Below are 24,684 nucleotides of genomic sequence, written 5' to 3'. Positions count from 1 at the left end.
TGGTTGGTACCTCTGAGCGGACACTGCACAAACCCCTTAAAAACTGGACAGGCAATGCTATGTGGTGTCCCTCTTCAGATGGTTCACCATTTTGGTTTTCCTAGCTGTTAGCCTGAGGGATAGTGTGAAAAAAAATCTAACTTACCCAGGCTAAAGCTCAAGTTCTCGCTAATTGTGTGTTTTAATTTCTTTCAAAGTAAACACGTTTTCATTAACAAGGAGGATATATTTGTGTTGTTGTTCCATGCCTGCTTTCCTATATAAAGTTATGACATCATACTTGTATGATAGACTTGTACTGTCACAGATCCACATGATAATTGAGCATATGCTTGTGATTGTGATACATCTTTTTTTAGGCTATAGATGAACTGTTGAAGCAGATCAATGGCCTTTCACCTGCAAGCTACAATCTTCTGTGCTTCATCTGCAGGTGAGCTCCCCTTGTTGTGCGTTTCTGTGTGTTAGCTCTTATACGAGCCTCGACAGTGTATACAAAAAAAGCACAATCTTTTTGTCTCGGGTCCACATTTAAACATTTATTAACAAATAATTAACTCTTCATTCAGCTTGAATTTAGTCTCAAGAATGCCTGTGCCATGTCCATATTCTTGCACTGCCACCTAATGCAAGTAGTGCTATAATTATACAGACTAGAAGCACTATGGGAGCAACAAGAAGGGTGTGGGGTTGGGAGGGGGGGGGGACTTTATTTTGTGATACCATACAAACTCAACAAATTTCAAGACATCCTTACGAGCGGTGCAGGAGTGAATTGAAGTCAAACAAAACAAAGAAACAGGAAGGTGTCAAGTTATGACTAAAATTGACATATTTTACAATTTCCGGGAGTTTGTTGAATTTCCGGGAGTTTGATTTATTTTTTAGTGATAACATTTTTTTTCAACTTATTCTGCCCAGCAGTGCAGGAGTACCTGAGCAGGTATGATAATTCACCCACTTCTTATAATAAATAATTCCACACTTTCACATTGAAGAGAAACTTGAAGTTGGAGGTGGCCATCCTAATTTAGTAGAACATTTCCGTGCACACCCAGTGTACAACCACCATTTTGCAACTTATTTCATCCAGCTGTTTAGGAGTGCATAAAATACAGAGCACGTATGTAAATTGGCTAAGTAGTTTTCAATTCTATAAGGTTTTCATGTAAATATACCATTATCTAATACTGTAAACCACGAGGACTTGTAATGCACTCTCCCATCAGGAGCAGTGCTGCACTATATATATATATATATATATATATATATATATATATATATATATATATATATATATATATATATATATATATATATATATTTACATAGAGAATTTGCATTGTCGCCCCCAGTCCCAACCGAACCACCGCAACTATGAATTTTTTTTTAAATGCATAAAACATTCCCGGACACTTAATGCGACAGTGTGGGTGGCTCATAAAACATTTTTGCTTCTTCCTCGTAGCTTGCTTAGTGCTGCACGTAGCTGGTCAGAGCATCATTGCTAGGGAATGCACCTATGCCACTGATAGAGTGCCCCCTCTAGGTTAGGGCATAAATTTCTGGAATTTTGCCAGGATGCCAATAATGCCTTGCCCACTCTTCATCGAAATATGTTAATATTCACCAGTGGAATCTTTAACGTCCACCAGCTATTGCTGACGGATTGGTTCTCAGCTTAAGGTCCATCTGAGGGGGCAGCACACTTTTTGATGTAAAGCACCATTTTGACATTTATAGCCGGGTCAGGAATCAAAACAGATTGGACTGCTTTAAAGGTAAGTTAGTGCACTACCTCTGCATCATCCTGTCAGTGATTTATTTGTTATTGTGATTGATGCAACTCTAACGCAACACCTCCAAGTATTATCTCAAGCTCTTCTTTGAAATTTGCCAATGGGAGTAGCTGGAGCATGTGGTAAAAAGTTATTGCGGATTTATTTTGAAGAAAAAAATGGCAGACCATATTATATAACTTGCCTGAATTAAGGAAGATTACTTATAAGTACAGGAAAGTGATTGGAAAATGCCTTTGTTTCCATATAAAATATAGCATGAACGTGGATTATTTATATATGAAGTCTGACAAAACCAACATGTGCATCTATCGTGTATTATTAAGAGGCCAAATATTTATTAAATGTTGAGTGAGCAGAGGAGGGGGGTATAGGCCAGTGCCAGTATGATAGGAAAAGGAGAGAGAATTAAGGGATTTGCCTGTGCACGTAAGATTAAAAAAAAAAATTGTACTTTTCCCCTGAATTGTTTTTCATAATTTCTAAATGTTTATTTTGGTTAAATGTGGATTCTAGTATTTAAGAAGCTATCATGTTTCTTTTAAGCCCAACCCCATAGCTTAACCGATGATATGTCGGACATTTGATACAGTATGGCATCCTGCTCTGCTTAAGCTCGCTGCGTGAAGAATGCAAGGCCACCTTCATATCTGGCATTTCTTGACTTCCTCCACTCACGCAGTCAACGTGTTGCTATCAAAGGAACCCTCTCCTCCCCTCTCCCAGTGGAGGCTGGAGTTCCACAAGGTAGTGTCTTGGGTCCAGTCTTGTTCCTCATCGACATAAACGACCTTTTCGATGCTGTGGAAAACCCTTTCTTCCTTTGTGCAGATGACTCCACATTGTGCCGTACATTATACCTATCCCACAGATAGGCAGGCAGCAACCGCAATGTCGTTTTGAATGTTGTATGTTTTTTTTCAAGAACTGCAACATAAGGCATAACTTAAGGAATAACATCAGGAATAAGCACCAGTTAACATATTATTTCTTATCTTGGCAACGATTATATCTAGTTTATATTCAGAAATATTAAGAAAAAAATTCCATAGAATGTTCTCATTAGAAAGGGAATAAAGTAGCTGGAAGGTTAGCACACAAAGCAGTAATACCACTGTTTCAACTGAAACAATTGGTCCTGGAGGCTGGAACTTTTAAGTGTACAAGCTTTTCTTGAGTACCTAAGAGCCAAAATTAAATTGCATACTGTCAGGTAATCATAGTTATTCCAATGCATTGATTGGACATGAATGTCCCTTTAAGCAAGGTGGTGTTTTGTTAAAGGGATACAAGTTCGAGTGAAGTAAGTTGAGGTCATGTGATGATGCAGGTTTTTATACGAAGTGCAGAAACATGAGATGGAGAACAAGATGAACATCCAGAATCTGGCTATGGTATTTGCTCCGAACATTCTGCGAAAGAAAACAGACGATCCTTTCTCCATCATGGAGGGTAAGATATCCGAGGTAACACTGCACAGATTTCCAAAACTTCCAAGATTTGGCATTTTGATACACTTGCATTAATGATTAGGTTGCTAGGGATGTTTGGCCAAGTTCACACTTGTGCCAAAAGAGAGTTTTAATTATTTGGCCATATTATACAACTGACTGAGTGTGCTTATATAGTTCCCTCTCAGTAACAGTCAGGAAAATCTTGGCCTACCATAAATGCAGGAATTTGAATGAAGGAAAATGTTCAGTGCATCCATTCATTGCAGTAAATCTCTGCCATAAAATAAGGCAAATGCATCAATAAGTCATCTGTGCTTTAATGCGTGAGCCCACTTAAAGAATCTTGATGAAGGAGGGGGAGGTAGTATGTTCTTTCCCAGGTAGTCAATATCACCAGACTGAATCTGGCTAATTATCGGTACAGCTGTCACTGTGTCTCGCCAGAGTCGGTCAGGCGTCGTTGGCACCTGGGTTAGATGCAAGACATCTTCCTCTCTGTCTGAAAAATATATCATGTGATTTTACAACAGTAAAACGAGACAAGCCAATGTGTCTCAGCACCTTTCTCTTACATGCATTTCAATGTTGGAGGGTAGTCTGGTAAAAGTTGCTGCACATTACTGAGCCAGTGCATCTCAGGCCAGAGACAACTTAGGACCACACTTAGTGAAGTGCTTGTTATCCCCACGCTTTTTGTTTTTTTTAAAAAAAACAGGGGATATTGTAATCAGCTCCGCCTGTCTGTCTGTCTGTCTGTCTATTTATCCATCATGCTAGCCTGTCTACCTAAACAGTTGTGCAGAAATCCATAAAAATTGGGAGTTACGATCACTATATGGCAAGAAGGTGCAAATCATTTTTAGCCCCACCCCCTGGGGCATGGTCAAAAGGTCAAACACCAAAAAATGCAATTACAGGCACATTTAAAAACATTTTACAATGAACCTTTGTATATGCAATCAACATTGGGGGACACATGAAATTGGGGGACCCTAAGTTCCCACCAGGGGGTGGGAACTTAGGGCCACAGCAGTCAAAACAGAAGATTTTTTTAACTCAAAATTTTACATTGGGTCATTCCTGGTGGAACGTTTTGCCATCTATAAACCTTGCTTTTGATGGGAAGCGTGGGGATTTGTGGTGGCAGCCATCGACTTTGCTCTAGTTTTAATTTGCACTTCATTTAAAACTTTTACAGCTTGAGAAAGACAATACATTTGTTTCAAACGTGTCAGTGAACACTGGGCTTCGGTTAATTAATTTATGATCAGATCTGAATAGTGCACATGTTGTGCCTTCCACTCTCTGTGAAATATATATATATATATATATATATATATATATATATATGTATATATATGTATATATATATATGTATATATATATATATATATATATATATATATATATATATATATATATATATATATATATATGGATTTGAGGTTATTAAATACATATGAAGTACAATGGAACAAAACCTTGTGCCAAGCAATAAAATTTTCTTTCAAGAAAATGTTTTCAAGAATAAAATTACCTGTTGGCCTCTGAATTAAAATACACCAGGAGGTTGACTCAGCCTGTCATCCTTCCGAGGTCGGCAAAATGAGTACTAGTGCACTGGTAAGGGGGACACTGCATCAGCGGCATATCCGCGTCCCAACCAATGATGCAACCAGCAGCCACAGGCTGCACTCGATAGACAGAGACTCATGCTGCGGCAATAGGAGCGTTCTGACTTGGGAGCATTAAAGTGGTGCCCGGAACCATCTTACACTCTCCGTGTCAGGATTGCTGGTCTTACTTTCTGTGTCGCTCAAACTATAGCTACCGTGCTGGCTTTAATATCTCTTTCTTGCAAACAAACATCATACACTTTTCTTACTCACTCATTTTCACTCCACTGTACATTCTGTCTCTTTTATTTCTCTTTATTTAAGGCCTGGCCTTGATGAGGACTATTTAGTCCATGACTGGAGCCTTCAACATTAAAAAAAAAAATAGGCCAAGTGCATGAGTATTCCGATGATTCAGTCTGTGTGTTTGTCTGTTTGTTGGCAGAATAACTATCGGCAGATTGTAACAAGGGCATTTACAATTGTCAAATTTATAAAAGAGCTTCAAATTGCAAATGTCTCGGACAAGTTCAACTATGAGCTCACAAGTGAAAATATAAGATCAAAATTAGTCAAGGAAATTAAATAACAAATTTTTTGAAGAAATGTGTTTCCTTTTCAGAGAACAAAATTGGTCCACAATTGGTTTGGGAAAACAAGTAAAGAAGACATAAAATGTCATAGCCCCCATTGTTTAGGTAATTTTTCTACACGGAGTTAAAGGACTCGCCCATGTTTATGTAAAACTAAAATGGCCGCCAGTCTACCAAGTCGGCTATCTTGCATCAGATCACAAAATAAAGTGAGGTGCACGTGCATGTCATCGTGTACAGTGCTTTTGCCATGTTTGAACAAAATCGGACAATGCATATCTGAGAAATGGTTGGGGACAGTTTTAAGTCACAAAATGGCCACCAGTCGGCCATCTTGGATCTGATCTTGGGGGAAAAAAATGACGTGCCGATGTAACACATCATTCCTTATCTGTTTGCCAAGTTGGAACATCCTCAGTAAATGAATGTCTGAGAAACGGTTGAGGACATGTTCAACATCAGGGTTTTTTTACAACTAAAATGGCTGAGTCGGCCATCTTGGATCTGATCTCGAAAAATAATGATGTGCATATATATATATATATATATATATATATATATATATATATATATATATATATATATACATAAACACACCATCATGTGTTGTCTTTTTGCCAAGTACGAATAAAATCAGACCATACATGTCTGAGATTATAGTTGCGGACACACGCACACATCGACACGAAAATCGAGACATATTCCATAAACCACCATTTCGGACGACATCCAACGGGGGCTAAAAATGCAAAACCTTCAACTTTGCGAACAATTCAATGTTCGCAAAGTGTTTCCACTTTTCCAAAATTTATCATGTTTCCACTTTTCTAAAATATCCTCACTCAATTATTTTCCGACTCATTAAGTTTCTTCTTCTTCTTCTACTCCTCTGTTCTTTGCTGCTCTTTTGGCAAGTAGATGAATGCTGCTCTTAAATTTCTAAATATTCTCTTTCAAAAATATTGAACTTCCAAAAACTGGAGCTGCTGTTACAGTGTTTTGAGATCTGAGATGTACCGCACGTTTTACAGAGTGTTGCCCAGGCAAAAATAGCATTCCTTTCTTGTAGTAATTCTCTGCAGACTACTGTAGTCGGACCTGTTACCAACTATAGTATATGAGAGTACTCCTCTCATATACTATACCTAGTTTTAACTGGAGCACTTTTGCCTGGGTGGTGCTGCTGGCTGGGTGGTTTGCCTTTGCTTTCCCTTAAACCAGTCACACAGGAATTTGGAATTTGTTCAGGGTGTTGGCGATAGCTCGCCTACTCTTTGTGAAGGCACCATGAGATCTTTGCCATACAACAATTGATGCCGGAAGATTGGCCACCCAGTTCAACATCCATTTGAGGGATGGCACACATATTGGGGTGGGGGGGGGGTTGGGTTTTTTTTTTTGTGCCCTTGACCTGACCTTGCACATCCCCAGAATGTTTGCAACTTTCCATAGCGATTGGCCCAGGGTTATGGAATAGTGTGGACATCAAATAAAAGGCGACACACACACACACACACACACACACACACACACACACACACACACACACACACACACACACACACACACACACACACACACACACAAATACTTCTCCTCTGGATGGAATCAGCTCAGAACTGCAGAATTAGCATGACACACACAAAACTGGTCTGTGAATTGTAGTAAAGATTATATACACACATACTGTATTATACATGACATATTATATGTGACATTATGTATATTATATACACATACGCTCAGTGTACAAAACATTAAGAACACCTGCTCTTTCATTGAAATAGACCGATAAGGTGAATCCAGGTGAAAGCTATGATCTTTATTAATTGCACCTGTTAAATACACTTCAATCAGTGTAGATGAACGTGACGAGAGAGGTTAAAGAAGGATTTTTAAGCCTTGAGACATGGATTGTGTATGTGTGCCATTCAGAGGGTGAATGGGCAAGACAAGAGATTTAAGTGCCTTTGAACGGGGATGGTAGTAGGTGCCAGGTGCACTGGTTTTAGTGTGTCAAGAAACACAATGCTTTTTCACACTCAACATTTTCCTGTGTGTATCAAGAATGGTCCACCACCAAAGGGCAGCCAGCCAATGGCAGGTCAGTGGTCAAAAACAGCTCATTGATGACAGAAGTCAACGGAGGCTGACAAGATTAGTGCAGAGAAACAGATGGGCTACAGTTAGTCAACTGAGCCCAGTACAACATTGATTCCAGAAGACCCATAAAAGAATGCACAACTCATCGTACCCTGACATGAATGAGGTATGGCAGCCAATGATAGTACAAAATTCCACTTCTTCCAGCAAAAAACAAGAGCCTGCGGTTGCAGTGGGCTAAAGAACGAAAACACTGGACGCTGGAGGATTGGAAAAACATTGCCTGGTCTGATGAATCCCAGTTCCTGCTGTTTCATGCCGATGGGAGGACTAGGGTATGGAGAAATCCACATGAGTACATGCATCCATCATGCCGTGTGTCAACATTGCAGGCTAGTGGTGGTGGTGTGATCGTGTGGGGTGCGTTTTCGTGACACACATTGGACCCTTGATAAAAGTAGAGCAACGTTTAAATGCCACAGGATATCTGAACATCATTACCAATCAGGTGCATCCCTTCATGGCAGCAGTGTATCCATCTGTGAATGGATTTCTTCAGCAGGATAATGCCCCATGACACAAGGTTAGGATTGTCCAGGAATGGTTTCACGAACATGACAGTGAATTCAGCTTACTGCAGTGGCCTGCCCAGTCACCAGTTCCCAATCCAATTGAGCATCTGTGGGATGAGATAGAACTAGCCATTCGGAGTAGAGATCCACTACCAGCCAACTTGACACAACTGTGAGAAGCATTGAAGTCAACATGGGCCAACATCCCTGTGGAAGGCTTTCGACACCCTGTAGAGTCCATACCCCGACAAATTGAGGCTGTTCTGAGGACAAAGGGGATGCAACTCAATATCAGGAAGGTGTTCCTAATGTTTTGTACACTGAGTGCATATTATACACACACATGCTAACGGAGGTGGATACTTTGAGACTCGATGGGTCTTCATCCCATATCCAGAAATCCACAAGGAGACAGCTTGGTCCATGGGTCGTGGTTCCTTGATATGGTTAAGCTTGATGCTTCAAGACTGGGGAGGGCTCCATTTGGCCTTGGGGACTCACGAGTGGTGGTGACACATGTGCATGCACGTGCATGGGTTGTGGCTTGCACATGCATGATTGTGATTTGCGCACGTTGTTGTGAACACACATGTGTGCCTTGTGTATTGCACTTGTGTACACACATTATGTATGACATCTGTACACACACATTATACATGACGTATTGCACTTGTTATATACACACGTTACATGTGACATAAATGATATGCATGACATATTCCACATGTTATGTCACACAGATCTTACACACACAGAGGTGAATACTTTAAGGTCTCAGCTCCATCTCCTCAAACCTTTCCACATGTGGAGGTAGCAGTCAACAACAGCAACTTTCTCACACACACACACACACACACACACACACACACACACACACACACACACACACACACACACACACACACACACACACGTATGCCTTCATGTGTGTATGTATATATAAAAGTATACACACACATCAGGATATATATATATATATATATATATATATATATATATATATATATATATATATATATATATATATATATATATATATTGGAAACAAACCGATGAAGACCCAAAATAACATAACAAGTGGTGCCAGGCACAACAAATCCCGCCCATTTATTGACGAAGTTATGAGCGAAAAATGATTTTGACCTTTTCGTGACCTAACCTTGACCTTTGACCTAATTGGACCCAAAAGTTAATGTGGTCGTCCAAGGTTAATAACCCACCTGTGGATACAATTTGAGTGTTTGAGCCAGCCGTTTTCCCGTAAAATTGTATTTTCCTAACTGTGTTTTAGTTTTCTCCTAACTGTGTTTTAGTTTTAATGGAAAATTTGTCATTTTGACCGATGGCCATGACCCCCAAAACTTCGGACCCTACTGATCTTCACAAATATGCATTTTTCACGATAGGAATGGGTCGGATTATAAGTGACAAATGGAATAAGATTCACTATAAGTTTAGTTTGAAGTAAATCAGATCATTTTTGACGAAGTTATGAGTGAAAAACGATTTTGATATTTTTGTGACCTTGACCTTTGATCCAATTGGACCCAAAAGTTAATGGGGTCGTCCAAGGTTCATTGCCCACCTGTGGATTAAATTTGATAGTGTTTGCTAAAGCCGTTTTGCCGTAAAGTTGCTAACAGACAGACAGACAGACAAACAAACCAGACGATTACAATATCCCACTCCCTCCCTCCGGGGGGGGGGGGGGCGGGATAATAAGGACGCAGAATGAATTCTTAGCTTGGAAAAGAAAAAGCAATACCTGAAGGAAATACTCTCAGGGTTATTTGATGAAGGAAAAAAAATTGCAAAAATGCCAAACTTTAAAAGCCCTGGCCTGGATGCAATTCCAAATTTCTAGTTAAAGCAACTAGATGCTCTCCATAATCACAATGCTCGAACATTCAACAAACTTATCCAAGGGAAGGAGATAATGGATGAATGGCTCACAGAAAGTAACACATTCCTCATCCCAAAATCTTAAGAAACACAGCTACCTCACAAGTATCAACCAATAACTTGTCTTGTCCAACCAACAACAAACAAACTTCTGAAGGGAATAATCACAGAAATGAAACCTAATCCACCTAATCCAGAAACCACCTAATCTAACAAGGAGACCTAAAGGCAGAACAGAATAGATGTAAAAGAGGATGCTGCAGAACACCAGACCACCGACTACTAAACAAGGCCACACTTGAAAACTGTAAAATGAGAAGAACAAAATTGTCCACAGCCTGGATAGACGATGAAAAAAGCTTTTGATAGTGTTCCACATTAATCCATGATATAATGCATGCAATTGTACAAGATCAATCTGGAAATAATGAAACCGTTGAGAAAAAAATGGAGCTCGGGAAAACCACATTGATATGACAGTATTCGGAAGGAAAGATCGAAAGTGAAGATACGACGTGGGATCTTCCAGGGTGACAGCTTTTCACCCCTCCTGTTTTGTCTGGCCCTGGACCCACTGAGCAACCTCATTAATGAGCAAGGATATGGACACACCCTAACATTCAATAAGAGAAAGTCCAAATAGATAGGGAAGGTGACACATTTACTGTGTATGGATGATCTAAAACTGTTCGCACAAAATGACAAAAACATTGGAGAACAATTGAAATTGGTGAAGCGGTACTCTGACGATATCCAAATGACATTTAACTTAGATAAGTGTGCCAAAAGTACATTCATACAATATAAACCCAAAAAACAGAGAACATAAAAATTGACCTCAACACAACAATACAGGAACTAGAAAACGAAGCATCATACATACAAATGCCTCAGAGTAGAAGAGGGCCACCAACTATGTCACAAACAAATGTGCAAACCAATCACCAAAAAATACCAATGTAGAATGAGGCTGGTCCTGAAAACAAAACCTCTCACTGAGAAACCAAATCAAAGCCATTAACCAACTCGCAACATTTGTGTTCCAGTGCAGCTGTGGAATAATAAACTGGCCACAAGTGGAAATCAATGAACTAAATATCAAAGCAAGAGAACTCTTCACCATCCACAAAATGTTTTACAAAAATCAATGCATCTTATGAATGCACCTGCCAATATGAGAAGGAGGTAACGGCCTGATGGAACACAGCAAGTGCACAGAATGACAACTGCATGATTGGCTGAATATGTGAAAAAGTTCAACAGATTTCCATATCGAATGTTTATACAAACACAGACAGCAAGCCAGAGAAGGTATCCCTAACACACCCAGCAAAAATTTTCCAAAGAGAGGTGCGAATGGAAGATAATTTTTTTTCCACTTGAAACTGAAACAGCAACGAATACAGCCCCAACAATTGCAAAAAAGACAAAAGAAAAATATAAACCAATGTCACCCGCAGGGTGACCCGTATCTTGCCAAAAGGTGACCACGTGTGACTTCTTTAAGGTCACACTGAGGTGAACAGAGCTGCTATCCACCAGGAGCGAATCCTTGAGGAATATCTGCCTACGAGAGATTCTGATGAGAATCGTTCTACAGAGTAACCATGAAAAATATGCGTTTGCCTCCTAACATCACCAAATGACGTCATAATGTCTCAAGCTTGACATATCGAGAAAGCACTCATCGAGGTGTTCAATTTGAGGTACTGCACGATATGGTTCCTAAAACTTGAAAATTTGACCTTGGGGTCAAATATGTTTGACCTGAGGCGCTAACCATGAAGGTCAAGGCCAATCGCCACCAAAAATTAATCAGCTGAGCGCCAGACCATGAACTATATTCCCATGAAGTTTGAAGACGATCCGATCAAAATTACTCAAAAAATAAGGGTTTCGTCAACTCCCCTGATTTGCGACAAAGTGACCTTGACCTTTGACCTTGACCTTCAAATTTTATGCGCTGAAAGGGACCTCTATAGGCCTCTGATATGCGAAGTTACAAAAATTTCCAATGATAACTGTGCTCTGCAGAATTTTTTATACGTGATTACAGACAAAAATAAAAATAAAAAAATTAAAAAACATACAAGCTGACTAACATATCTTGCAAAAACTTTGTTTTGGCAAGATAATAAAGCAAAATTTCAAGAAATACACTGACAACTGGGAGAAAGACAAAATAGCAGGGAGGTATCAAAAGAAAAAAAAACAGTTGGACAGACTGGGCAAAGGCAAAGAAGACTCAGTTGTTGTTGTTCGTCTTTCGGCTGCTCCCGTTAGGGGTCGCCACAGCGGATCATCCGTTATGATTCGCATACTGATTTGGCATAGGTTTTACGCCGGATGCCCTTCCTGACGCAACCCTGGTCGCCTCTTACGACACAGGGATAAGGATTGGGTTTCACCATGATTCCGGGCTGCCCTACACCCTCTCATAGCGTGGCCCAGCGCACAGCACCCGTCCTCAAGCGATCCTCCAACCCAAGCCTCTGAATAGCCGGATTACAGGCGCACGCCACTACGCCCAGTATTCAAAGAAGGCTCAGTGGAATTGCGAAAAAAAAAAAGGTCAAACTAATAAAAAAAAAATCTTGCAGACACTCCTTCAACTACAAAGTTCATAGAACATGTCGCCCCATGCAGTGTTCAAGTTTATACTTCAATTTAAATGAAATAATGACATTAAAGATCGTTAAAAAAAATTCCCGAAGTTTAGTGCTATTGAAGCAGTCCTATAAATCACCCTTATACACCACCTTATTAACATGTTCAAGTACTGCTAAGTGGAAGGATTTTTAAAGTGCAAAGAAGGTGATTTGTGTTCTTCATTGTTCAAGTATATAATTCAATTTAAATCATATGAAGATTGAAAAAGTCATATAAATAAATTAATTCTGGAATTTACTGCCGTTTTATCACCGTTGACGCAGTGTCGATTACACCACTCAATCTAACACGAAACATTCGTTATCTTTGCCTGGTGTATGTGTCCTTTGTGACGTCTTTAAAAACAGGAAGTTTCCTGTTTGGAATGATTTTCAATTTGTTTAACTGCCAGACAGACAGGCAGACAGAGTAAGAAAATGATTGCACTCCACTCTGCGCATGTGCAATCGGGACAAATTCAGAGACAAAATACCGCAAAACCACAGATTTGTTTTCCAATTCATGTTCTGATTCGTGTTCAAATTAAAGCATTCAATTTAAACAAGAAAAAGGGCAATCAGAGATTGCAGACCCTCGCCAGGACTTCTTTTGTGTGGTTTATTTTGTGCAACATTTGTGTACTGGTGTGTTACGTAATTAATAAGATACATAATTAGAACTGCCACTATATAACTGCTGGCGGTGATGACCAGGTACCAAGACGTCCCGCTTTGATGCAACCCCACCCGCTTTGATGCAACCCCACTTTGATTGGACACCTGACCCTGACCATGACGTTTTTTATTATTATTATTAAATGAAATTTAGAATGGGATTAATATAAATTCAATTCAAATCAAATTGAAAACCAAATCGGTACAGTTCTGTATTGGAGTAATCAGAAGGAAACCAAACAAGCAAAAAGTAAAGATGAAGTCATTAGGAGGAACCTGGATAGCATTCGCATAACAGCTGTTACTCCTCTTCCCTCAAACCCATTCAGGCACAGCCAAGTGAGCCTTATTAAAAAAAAAACCCAGATCAAAAATAAATAAATAAATATGCCTGCCAGACCATGCGTCCGATCAAGTTGAAATTTTAAACATGCATTCCCCATTACTACGAAATTATAAATCTGAAATTTCACATCAATTAATTAAGCGGTTCCAGAGAAAACATTATTTAATATTTTTATTCAATTCAATATGGCTGCCAAACCATGTGACCTATGAATTATTCCTTAACAAACTTGGATCCCCATGGCTTGGGGAACATTTGTGGAAGTTTCCCCTCAATCTCTCCAGCCGGTCTGGAGAAGATTTTTTTATAGGTTTTAGGGTAAATCCAATATGGTTGCCAAAACATGTGACCTATGATGTCATATATATATATATATATATATATATATAAATATATATATATATATATATATATATATAAACCTTTTGCTCCTCATGGATAGGCGGTCATACTTGTAAAGTTTTGCCTCGATCTGTTGAGCCACTTCAGAGAAGATTTTGAAGGTTTTTTTTATTTTTTTTAACAATATGGCTGCCAAATCATGTGATCGAAAAATTTTCTGTGGACCATTTTATCCCTAGATGACCCTCAAAATTTTCATACTGTTCAGATGTGGTGTTCTACATGTGCAATTATGACGTCATAACGAAGGCACCTATGACATCAAAAAAATTCACACTTATTCCCCATGAAGAGTACATGCTATGTGCCAAATTTCAATTTTTTCCTTGGTGTGGTTTCGAGAATTAGGTCAAAAGTTTTTCTCTTTTTCAAACATGGCTGCTACACCATGTGATCTATGACATCATAATTATCAATAAAACATTCCACATGAGTAGTCGCTCCTATGGTGAAAATTTTGTCTCAATCCAACAAGCAGTTGCAGCAAAAAACACCAAAGTTCTATGCGGACAAACAAACAAACAGGACAAATAGACAGATGGACAGACAGACCCAAATGCAATACCCTCTCCTCTGGCAAGGGTAACAAACAGACCGACAAACAGATACACAAATAAACAGAAAAACAGACCCAAATGCAATACCCTCTCCTTCGGCAAGGGTATTAAGTTGTTCCTCAATCATAAACCGGCGTTTGTAGACAGACAGACGGATGAATGGATGGACGGACATATTGATCAATCCCGCTTTTTGCTTCGTGTGTGTGGGGTAATTATACAGAAATTGATGATTTCTCATTCAAATCAATCATACATTATGTAATTTAGAATAGTGAGTGCCATTTCTGGTATGAAATAAATGCATCACTTCTCAACTTGAAAAGCCCTCTGGAAATTTTGTATTGGCATATTCAGGATGCCGGCGATAGCACTCTTTTGTGGTAAACAATGTGAAAATGACATTAACCAACAGAGATAATAAAATGACAAAATGCTCGCCGAATATGATTTTTTATTTATTTATTATTTATCCTCGTGGGCTGATAGACTAGGACTATTTATAAGCCTTTGTGACTCAGATTTCTTCCCGTATTTTTCTCCCTTTGTTTTCATGTACCCCTTTCGATGCTTTCTTACATTTATTATTACAACATACAACATAGAATTTTATCTCAAATTCTACAAATTTTTATGATTCCTTAAATCCTTATTTTGCTTGCATTTGCTCTTTCTTATCTAGCCAATAACATTCCACCCACTTACAATTTTTACTGATTATCTGCACAACCCCAATGCCTCTTCATTTTTCAAAACACCAACTGCTTCTTAAGAGAGCAAAACAATACGATTTGTTTCGGGTTTTATGGAATCAATGAGTGGTCAACCTATTGAGTGGTCAAAAACTGTGGTTTTCTTTATTTCTCGACCTCTTGCCTTTATCTTCAATCTTTCTTTCCTAGGAGGATCTGTCCCTTCTCATCCTAAGTTCGTAAAAGTTATCATCTTTAAATCTGGCGATAAATGGGAAATTCACAATTATAGGCCTATTTCTATTCGTCCTTGTTTTTCTAAAATCTTAGCAAAACTTATTTATAAGCTTGTTTTCAAGTTTGTTTCTATATTCAACCTTCTTTGTGACCAACAGTTCTGCTTTAGATCTAAACATTCCACTGACATGGCTCTTGTGCAAAGTCGATAAACTCACCAATGCAGTTTGTAACAAAATGTCTACCACTGTGGTTGTTATTGATTTGTCAAAAGCCTTATACACAATTGACCACAGTGTTTTCTTATCCAAGCCTGAATTTTATTTTATCACGGGTATTGCTCTACAATGGCTCACTTCTTATCTGTCTAACCGTATATGCAGAGACTCTTATCTGCATATGCAGAGAGGGACTTAGGGTCGACAATATGTGTCTTTGTTCAGGACAACATTGGTTCGATCTACTCACCATCAATGCTCCTGCAACACAAATGTCGACTGTCAACAAAGTGCTGAATCTCTCACTTGCCATAATGCAATGTTTAGAACTGTCCAAGATCATATTTGTTTTTGACCAGGCACTGTATGCTGCCAAGATAATATGGAAACATTCTGAGAATGAAATGTATCCAAGGGGTGGGTATATTAAAACAGCTGATTACCACTACCAAGCTACATACCAAAATATATGCCATTGATATGGACTAATTTAAAAAAATAAGAAAGACTTTGCCCACCCCGCCCCCCAAGATGGTGCCAAAAAGTGGAATTTCTGGTTCCAGTCGATGGACAACACCAGACTTGGTGGTGTAATGGTTAGAACGTCCACTCTGAATCTGGGAAGTTGGCAATTCAAACCCCACCAGAATCATTCCGAAGACTTTTTTTTTAAATGATACGTTCGGCTTCCTTGCTTGATTTTCAGCACGTAAACGGATAACAGCACAGATATTCCCCAAAGGTTGGCATCCATGGGGAGGAGGAAATTCCTCCTGAAGAAATGCCCCACTGAGGTGCGGTGAGAAAACCGGTGCCATTGTTGTGACGTTGCTGGTCCCCAAAGTATCCTGGGAAGTGACAGCACATCCTCCAAGCTTAGTGGCTGTGCTTGTCTCATCAGTATGCCCGTGTGTGTGTGTGTGTGTGTGTGTGTGTGTGTGTGTGTGTGTGTGTGTGTGTGTGTGTGTGTGTGTGTGTGTGTGTGTGTGTGTGTGTGTGTGTGTGTGAGTGGCAGCTCCATTACTTGTCAAAGACCTTGTATTAAAAAAGATCTTTCTCATATCCCAATATGTATGTCTATTCTATAAAATATTCCCCTGATGATGTTCAATCAATCCTTCTATTTCAATGTTTTGTCCATTCTTGTTAACTTTTGGTGATCGTCATTTGCTCATCGTTCTTGTATGGTATTTGATAGTTTGTTGTGTAAGGCATTTTAAGCACAAGCTTTAGCTTTTTTGGAATTGCCCCTATACTCTGTCACACATATGTGAATTATTATTTATTTTTACTTATGGAAAAGAGAATGAAAAAATAAATGTCTCATACAATTAGGAAAAGTCTCAATATCTGTAAAAAAAGGAAATTTAGTGATAGATGTTTGCTGGCTAAATCTTTTGGTTTTGATGCATACAAAGATGTTTCCTGGTGGTTTTGCAGGTGCAGCAGCTGAGCAGCAACTTGTAGAGGTGCTTATATCGGAGCATGCTTGGCTGTTCCCACAGCGGCCTCCTTCTGAGTCTCCAGAAAGCTTTGCAACTACAAGGGAGGAAATCGAACAACAAACTGCTCCCGAGGAAGTTGTTGCTGCAGCAGCGGCACGGCTCGATGCAGAGCAGCATTTACGGAAAGAGAGGGAGAAAGGTGATGTGGAGGAATATGAAGAAGATATTGGGTCGAGTGAATGTACTGAGAGGTCGCCCAGTCGACGCATTTTATTTCCAAAGTGGGGCCGTTTTGAAGTTGGCTCATCGGAGGGTGAAGGTCACCCAAGTGGTTCACCAGGTTGGGTTCCTTCACCTGAACGAGAAAGCATTGAGCCAAGTTCACCACCGTGGGATGAAGGTGATGATGAAGGGTCTGCCGATTGGGTCAGCCCAGACTTAGGGTCTCCAGATAGTGGTTCGCCACCACGTGTTCGCCACCCCCGTCTGCAAAGTCCCTTAAAACTTGGGGGTCCCAACGTACCATATGGTTTACCACAAAAGACAGTTAGTAGCACAAAAACACGAGCCATTGTCACAAATGGTTCACTCGGTGCTGGAGCTTGGGATGCTCATGGTAGAGGAGCAGCTTTGAGTGGCCCAGTTTCTCAACCTCCTGTGGGAATTGCAGCTGCTTTGCGTGGTCAGAGTCATCGATCTGGTCCTCCCAAGTCTCTTGGCTTGAAGATGGGTCTTGGTTCTGTCACAAGCAGCTCCACCATGTTCACTGGAAGTGCAAGTGTTCCACGAGTGGCTTCTTCATCTGGAGCACATGCTGGCCAATGGGTCACAAATGGTTTTGCGACAGTCAGACCAACAGGTCATAGAACATCAAGCGATGAAGGGGATGGCAGATCCTATCCCAGTGCGATTGCAACATCGCTTCCACAATCATCACAGTCTGTACAACGCCTTTCTGCATATGACAACGTGTTGCCAGGATTGCGGGCATCACCCGGTCCAACCTCTGAAGATTACGGCAGTATTGACAGTGCTACCTGCTCTACATCCTCTTGGGAGGCTACGGGGGCTCCTTTACCTCTCCCAGCACCCCCACCTCCCCATCACCACCACCACCATCACCACCATCCTGCTGGGCCACTGATTAGTCATCGTGGTGGTGCAAGTGAGGCCCAGGGCCAAACAGGTTGGCTTGCTTGCCCACATTGGGGACATGGTGCTAATGAGCGTTTGGCGACGACAATGCCACCATCAACACAAATTTCACGTGAGACACGGGTGGAAATGGTTGAGGTGTGTGTGCGAAGCCGCGTCTCGGTACCACCAATTCCACCTGCACAGCCTTATGCATGGGAACCACGGGGTCGTAGTGCAGGGAGCATACAACATGGAACGTTGCAGAACATGATTGCTAGTCTCAAAGCAGAGCTCAACCAGCAACGTAATGAATACGAGCTGCGAATTCGAAGGTGAGAGAAAAAAACGTCAGATTCAGTTCAGATTGTTTATGAAAATGTGTTTGATGACAATTTAATCAAAATGATACTAACTTTTTATAATATTGCATCACCTTTTGAAGTGTACAGTCATGGTGAAAGGGGGAGTATTTATCATCATAACTTAATTGGAGCGATTAGCGAAACTCGGCAAAAGTTATTTCCTTTTTTTTTAAGTTCGCCCTCGCTTTTGGAAGTTTGTGTGTCCATTTGTGATGTAAATATCATTCAAAGGTCTCATATGCAAGTGCATTAGATGGTATTGCAAATGCTTTTAGAAGTCCCATTCATGAGTTCATGCATTTACAGGTTGGTCCAAAGTGATGTGCAACTTTTTATTCAACTCCAATATTTTATACTTTGGTTGATTTTGTTTGTTTTTGTCTAATAATACACAAGATTAGTTCAATTTGTTTGTGAAAGCGAAATAATGCTTCAACGGGCAATAACATTAGTAGTTGATGAAGTCCTCAATCCAAACCTCTGGATGATAGCTGCCACATGGACACTGAAGTTGTCGATGACTCGGATGAGAACTGGAGCTGATACGCATATGATGCCATTTTTCAACTTCTGCAGTGTGTGAGTTATTTTTGTTGACTTTAACTTTGAGGAACACCATAATTGTAGTCGGGAGGAAACAGATCTGGGCAGTAGGGAGGCTATGGATTGTCTGTCCATCGAGAAATGAGTCGATCATCCATGAAATGTCATCTCAAAACCTCCAAAGCACCATTAGGCATTAGGCATATGCAGTGATGCACCATCTTCCTGGAAGATGATTTTATAGCATAGACTCCTATAGAGAAGGACTGGAACCTCCCATGCTCGGGGTTTGTAACTTGAGTCTTAAGGATTAACTTGAGTCCGGGGCTAAAATGACATCGAGAAGGGCGAGAGACATGATCTCGGGATCCATATAGGGGTTTTTGGGGACGGCGAGTTCAATAGTGTCATTTTCAACACCACCTGAGGTCATCTTCAAGGTGAAAAGGACATATTTCAAGGTCAAATTACTGAATTTTGGTATTTTTCCCCGTTTTTGTGTCTAACTCATAAACGGTGAGAGATGGCTGATTGTAATAAGATGTAAGTGTGTAGAGCTGTCAAACTTTGATATTTATTGTCATATATCGTATTACATAAACATTATATGCATGTCACAACACTATGCCTATTACAACTATGTCTATGTCTATGACTAGTTGGAGAGCTTTTCTTGCCTCCTGAGGAATCCCAAAGCTTTTTCTTTGTCACTTACATTGAGGACATGAGCTTTCAATAGAATGTTAGCTAAAGTAGAACATGCAGCATTACAACGAGCTAAAGGTGCATCTACAGAGGATAACAGCTCAGCAAAATGAAATCGGCAATGCATTTTAGTCTTGTCATACAAATTATAGGCATTATGTAAAAAAAAGACGGTTGACATAGTCGACACACTCAATCCACCTCTATTCAAATTATCTAGAAACTCAGATGACACCTCGTTACCATCTTCATCATCAATGATCTCCTCCATACTAGTGCTATCGCCATATTTATGAACAAGGTGTCCGGCCAAATAAACTACTATATGCTTTAGGGCATCGTCAGACCCCAAGAGATCCTGAGTGTCTTGAGGAGTAATGTCGTCAATGAGTTCACTTCGCTCATCTGGATTTATGGAAGTTGTACAGTTCTTGTCACAATCAATCACATGAGAACTAGATTCGGGCATAATGTCATGCTTAATGAGTGTTTGCAAATTTACAATTTTAGCTGCAGCCATAATGTCAACTACGTCAATGTAGAAGTTTCCACCGCTTCTTTGCCTGGCTTGGCCGAAAAACTTTTCCTAGGCTTCATCTGCAAATATATCAGGAAGAACGTAGTCAAAGTCTTTCTCTGCCGGAAGAAATTTGGCAGCATCCACATTATTACGCGTGGACACAGTGAAGGCTTCAGCAGTTTGCTGAGTTAGCTTCAGCTTACGACCACCTCCGCCTTGCCATGCACAGGTAGATATAATTTGGCAGGCCTGCTCCAGCCTAGTGAAACTTGTACAGTCTGCTGTCCAAGGCTGTCTGGATTCGTCGTGCAGATGGATAGCTGAGAAACGGTCTTTCACATTCATCATCTTGAACCACTCACTCATTATCTGGATGAGGATGATTGTGCCTTCACTGATGCCAAGTGAATCCTTGAAGGTCTTTAAAACACCGACAGTCTTGTCATTGAACACTTGGCATACCAATGGTACGCTCTGGCATTGAAGGGGCTTGGGGAAAACAGTGGTGTGCGTTAGCTTGGTTAAGCAAATAGGAGTAGCCCGGTCGATGTCATAAACCTTCTGAATATCACTCCAGTAAGCTTTGTACTCATTACCATCAACGACAAATGAAAGTGTCTTGCCAGCAGCAGTAATCCAGTTGTTGCGAACATTTTTGAAGATGTGCACGTAGTCGTACACAAAGAACATAGATTGCTCTTGAATTGACAGCACTTGGCAACTTCCTGGTCCTCCAAGTTTTGAATAAATACTGCAGTTGGTATTGCAATTGTCACATATCAAAGAAATCACAGTACCGCCAGCACCAACTACAGCTGATGCAGCTTCGATAAGGAGTTCCTTCAGCTGATCGGCAGTTAGTTTTTTGCAAGGCAAAATGGGTAGAATATAGCGTGGACCACCGAAATGGCAGGCAACTTCAACAACCATAGCATGTGAAGCAAGCATTTCGTGTTCACCACCCGCTGCTGCATTTTGAGCATATCCTACAACATGCCCTCCAGAAAATCGCAATGTCTCGACCAGCTTTACCTCATCAAACATTAAATTGACCAAACGCTGCTGTGGTTTAAGCTGGTCGAACAAGGTTTTGAGGTTGGAGTCCTGCTGACTACTAGCAAGCATCTGTTTTACCTTTTTGGTTGATGGTAGAATGATTAAGCCGGATCGACGAATCATTTTGTATGCACTGGGTGATATGTTGTGAAGCTGCATTGTGAAAATCACAGTCGTATCAGTATCAAATTGGCGACGATCAAGAGGTTTGAACATAAGATGCAGCTGCGACAGAAGGAAGGTGAAATGAGGAAGCTTGTGTCCCTCAGTCATCCAACAGAGCTGGCTTATTACAAGATGAAGAATTTCCTTGCTTGTGCATTCATAGATGTTTACCTGGTCAGTTATGGATCTAATCTGGGACCATTTTGAGAGCAGGCTGTTCTTCTGCAAAGGAAAAAAAGTCGTTTGGGCACCTCAATGCCATCTTTCTCAACTCTATTCAAGAATAGAAATCCAAAAGGTGAGTGAACTTGTTGGAAATGAAAGAACTGCTTGACAGTTTGTCCAGCAGCATCAGTTCTTGATAGGTAAAGGTTTTCCTCGTCTTTTATGACGTTAAAGCCAGGAAAATAGGAGCTGATTTTAGCACAGAAGTGGTCGAAATCTTGGATATTGTCTGCAGCCTCATCAGCTGCCTGCATCTTCTTAGCTCTTGATTCTGATGTAGAAGATGATGTTGGGCATGGTGCTGAGGTCACCTGCTTCAAAGCTGATTTCTGTACTCCAGGAAATATTGATTGGGGTTCTTTGGGCCGTTTCCCACCCCTAACTGACACCCAATCACAATTTAAATGTGTCTCACAAATATATATATATATATATATATATATATATATATATATATATATATATATATATATATATATATATATCTCTTTTAAGCACCTCAAGCTTTCTTTCTCATTTGGCATTGCCAATATCCATCTCTCCCTCTCCTCAGGATCTCTTGGGGTCTGACGATGCCCTGAAGCATAAAGTAGTTTATTTGGCCGGACACCTTGTTCATAAATATGGCGATAGCACTAGTATGGAGGAGATCATTGATGATGAAGATGGTAACGAGGTGTCATCTGAGTTTCTAGATAATTTGAATAAAGGTGGATTGAGTGTGCCGACTATGTCAACCGTCTCTTTTGTACATAATGCCAAAAATTTGTATGACAAGACTAAAATGCGTTGCCGATTTCATTTTGCTGAGCTGTTATCCTCTGTAGATGCACCTTCAGCTAGTAGTAATGCTGCATGTACTACTTTAGCGAATATTCTATTGAAAGCTCATGTCCTCAATGTAAGTGACAAAGAAAAAGCTTTGGGATGCCTCAGGAGGCAAGAAAAGCTCTCCAACTAGTGATAGACTTAGACATAGTTGTAATAGGCATGGTGTTGTGACATGCATATAATGTTTATGTAATACGATATATGACAATAAATATCAACGTTTGACAGCTCTACACACTTGCATCTTATTACAATCAGCCATCTCTCACCGTTTATGAGTTAGACACAAAAACGGGGAAAAAATACCAAAAGTCAGTAATTTGACCTTGACATATGACCTTTTGACATTGAAGATGACCTCAGGTGGTGTTGAAAATGATACTATTGAACTCGCCATCCTCAAAACCCCCTATATGGATCCCGAGATCATGTCTCTAGCCCTTCTAGAAGTCATTTTAGCCCCAGACTCAAGTTAATCCTTCAGACTCAAGTTTCAAACCCCGCGATCGTGAGGTTCCAGTCCTTCTCTATAGGAGTCTATGTTTTATAGTGATGTCTTGCTTCCTTCTCAGCGCTGGAAGGAATATTCTCTGCAGTATTCCACGTAAATATAAACTGCAGGGTAATCGGCAATTAAGATGGATGCTTTGAGCTTTCCCTTGGAGGACTCCATTCCACATGATGAAACTCGCACATGTAGACACCAATCGACACACACACACACACACACACACACACACACACACACACACACACACACACACACACACACACACACACACACACACACGAAAATGTGAAATTTCCAAAGCATTAAACATCTTTTACCACTGTTTGGAAGATTATATTGAGTGAACAAAATATTTGGGAATGTACCAAAATTAATGAGCTTCTTTGAGCGAAATGATTTAATGCATTCACTGCTTGACATCACACCCAGTCCCCCAGAGGGACTGCTTATCCATAGCGTCTGCCAGATCTGTGTCTATATTCTTGGAGGTTTAGCAAGGTGCTTTGCAAGGAATCAAAGTGAATCTGGTGAAAAACAGACGTTTTAAAATGAAGTTATGAAGTTAGGGTTGAAGTTATGAAGCGCAGACCTCGAACCGATGTACCACATGACACATGCACAGACGAGCAGGCAACATGGCGGATTATCTGAAATGTTTATTTCATGGCCCATTAAGCTTTGCGATGTCTCCAGGGTTGTTGTATATAAAATGACAACTCTTTTGTGGATAAAGTCATAATTTGAAAGAATTAATTTTATTTCTTTAACTGATGCTGGCATGGTAAAGACTGGCTATAAAGTTAAAAGGATCCTACATGGTACGCAGCCGCAGCTTGGCCAGCCATTCCTTCGCAAACATTTAATTGGAGTGCTTGCTTGATGCTTAAGCCACTTGCTGAGCGCCCTACAGTCAATAGCGGAACTGCACTTCGTCATTCTGAGCGAATCGTTCACTCACTGCGGACTTTTTTTTGCCGCATCACGTCATGCTGAGCGAGTGGTTTGTGCTCCGTCATGCTGAGCGAGTGGTTTGTGCTCCGTCATCCTGAGCGAGCGATTCGTGCTCCGTCATCCTGAGCAAGTGGTTTGTGCTCCGTTATCCTGAGCGAGTGGTTCGTGCTCCGTCATCCTGAACGAGTGGTTCGTGCTCCATCATCCTGAGCGAGTGGTCGTGCTCCGTCTTCCTGAGTGAGTGGTTCGTGCTCCGTCATTCTGAGCGAGTGGTTTGTGCTCTGTCATCCTAACCGAGTGGTTTGTGCTCTGTCATCCTGAGCGAGTGGTTCGTGCTCCGTCATCCTGAGCGAGTCGTTCGTGCTCCGTCATCCAAAGCGAGTGGTTCGTGCTCTCATCCTAAGCAAGCGGTTCGTGCA

The 24,684-nt window shown here is 40.5% G+C and overlaps 1 protein-coding gene across 3 annotated transcripts in view; it reads left to right on the top strand.

Annotated features, from left to right (window-relative positions):
• LOC147018392 (rho GTPase-activating protein 24-like) overlaps positions 1-24,684 on the top strand; it is a 241,847-nt gene that overhangs the window by 206,762 nt on the left and 10,401 nt on the right. For all 3 annotated transcript variants that reach the window (XM_085897987.1, XM_085897986.1, XM_085897988.1), the window contains 3 exons: positions 360-433; positions 3,130-3,251; positions 17,255-18,728. In XM_085897987.1, coding sequence (XP_085754113.1) covers positions 360-433; positions 3,130-3,251; positions 17,255-18,728 — 1,670 coding nt within the window. The remainder of the gene's footprint in view (positions 1-359; positions 434-3,129; positions 3,252-17,254; positions 18,729-24,684) is intronic.

This window comes from Eptatretus burgeri, chromosome 10 (assembly GCF_056783735.1).
Source record: "Eptatretus burgeri isolate ZD-2024b chromosome 10, Ebu_testis_v1, whole genome shotgun sequence".
Classification (NCBI taxonomy): domain Eukaryota; kingdom Metazoa; phylum Chordata; class Myxini; order Myxiniformes; family Myxinidae; genus Eptatretus; species Eptatretus burgeri.
This window is presented reverse-complemented; position numbering and strand designations above follow the sequence as displayed.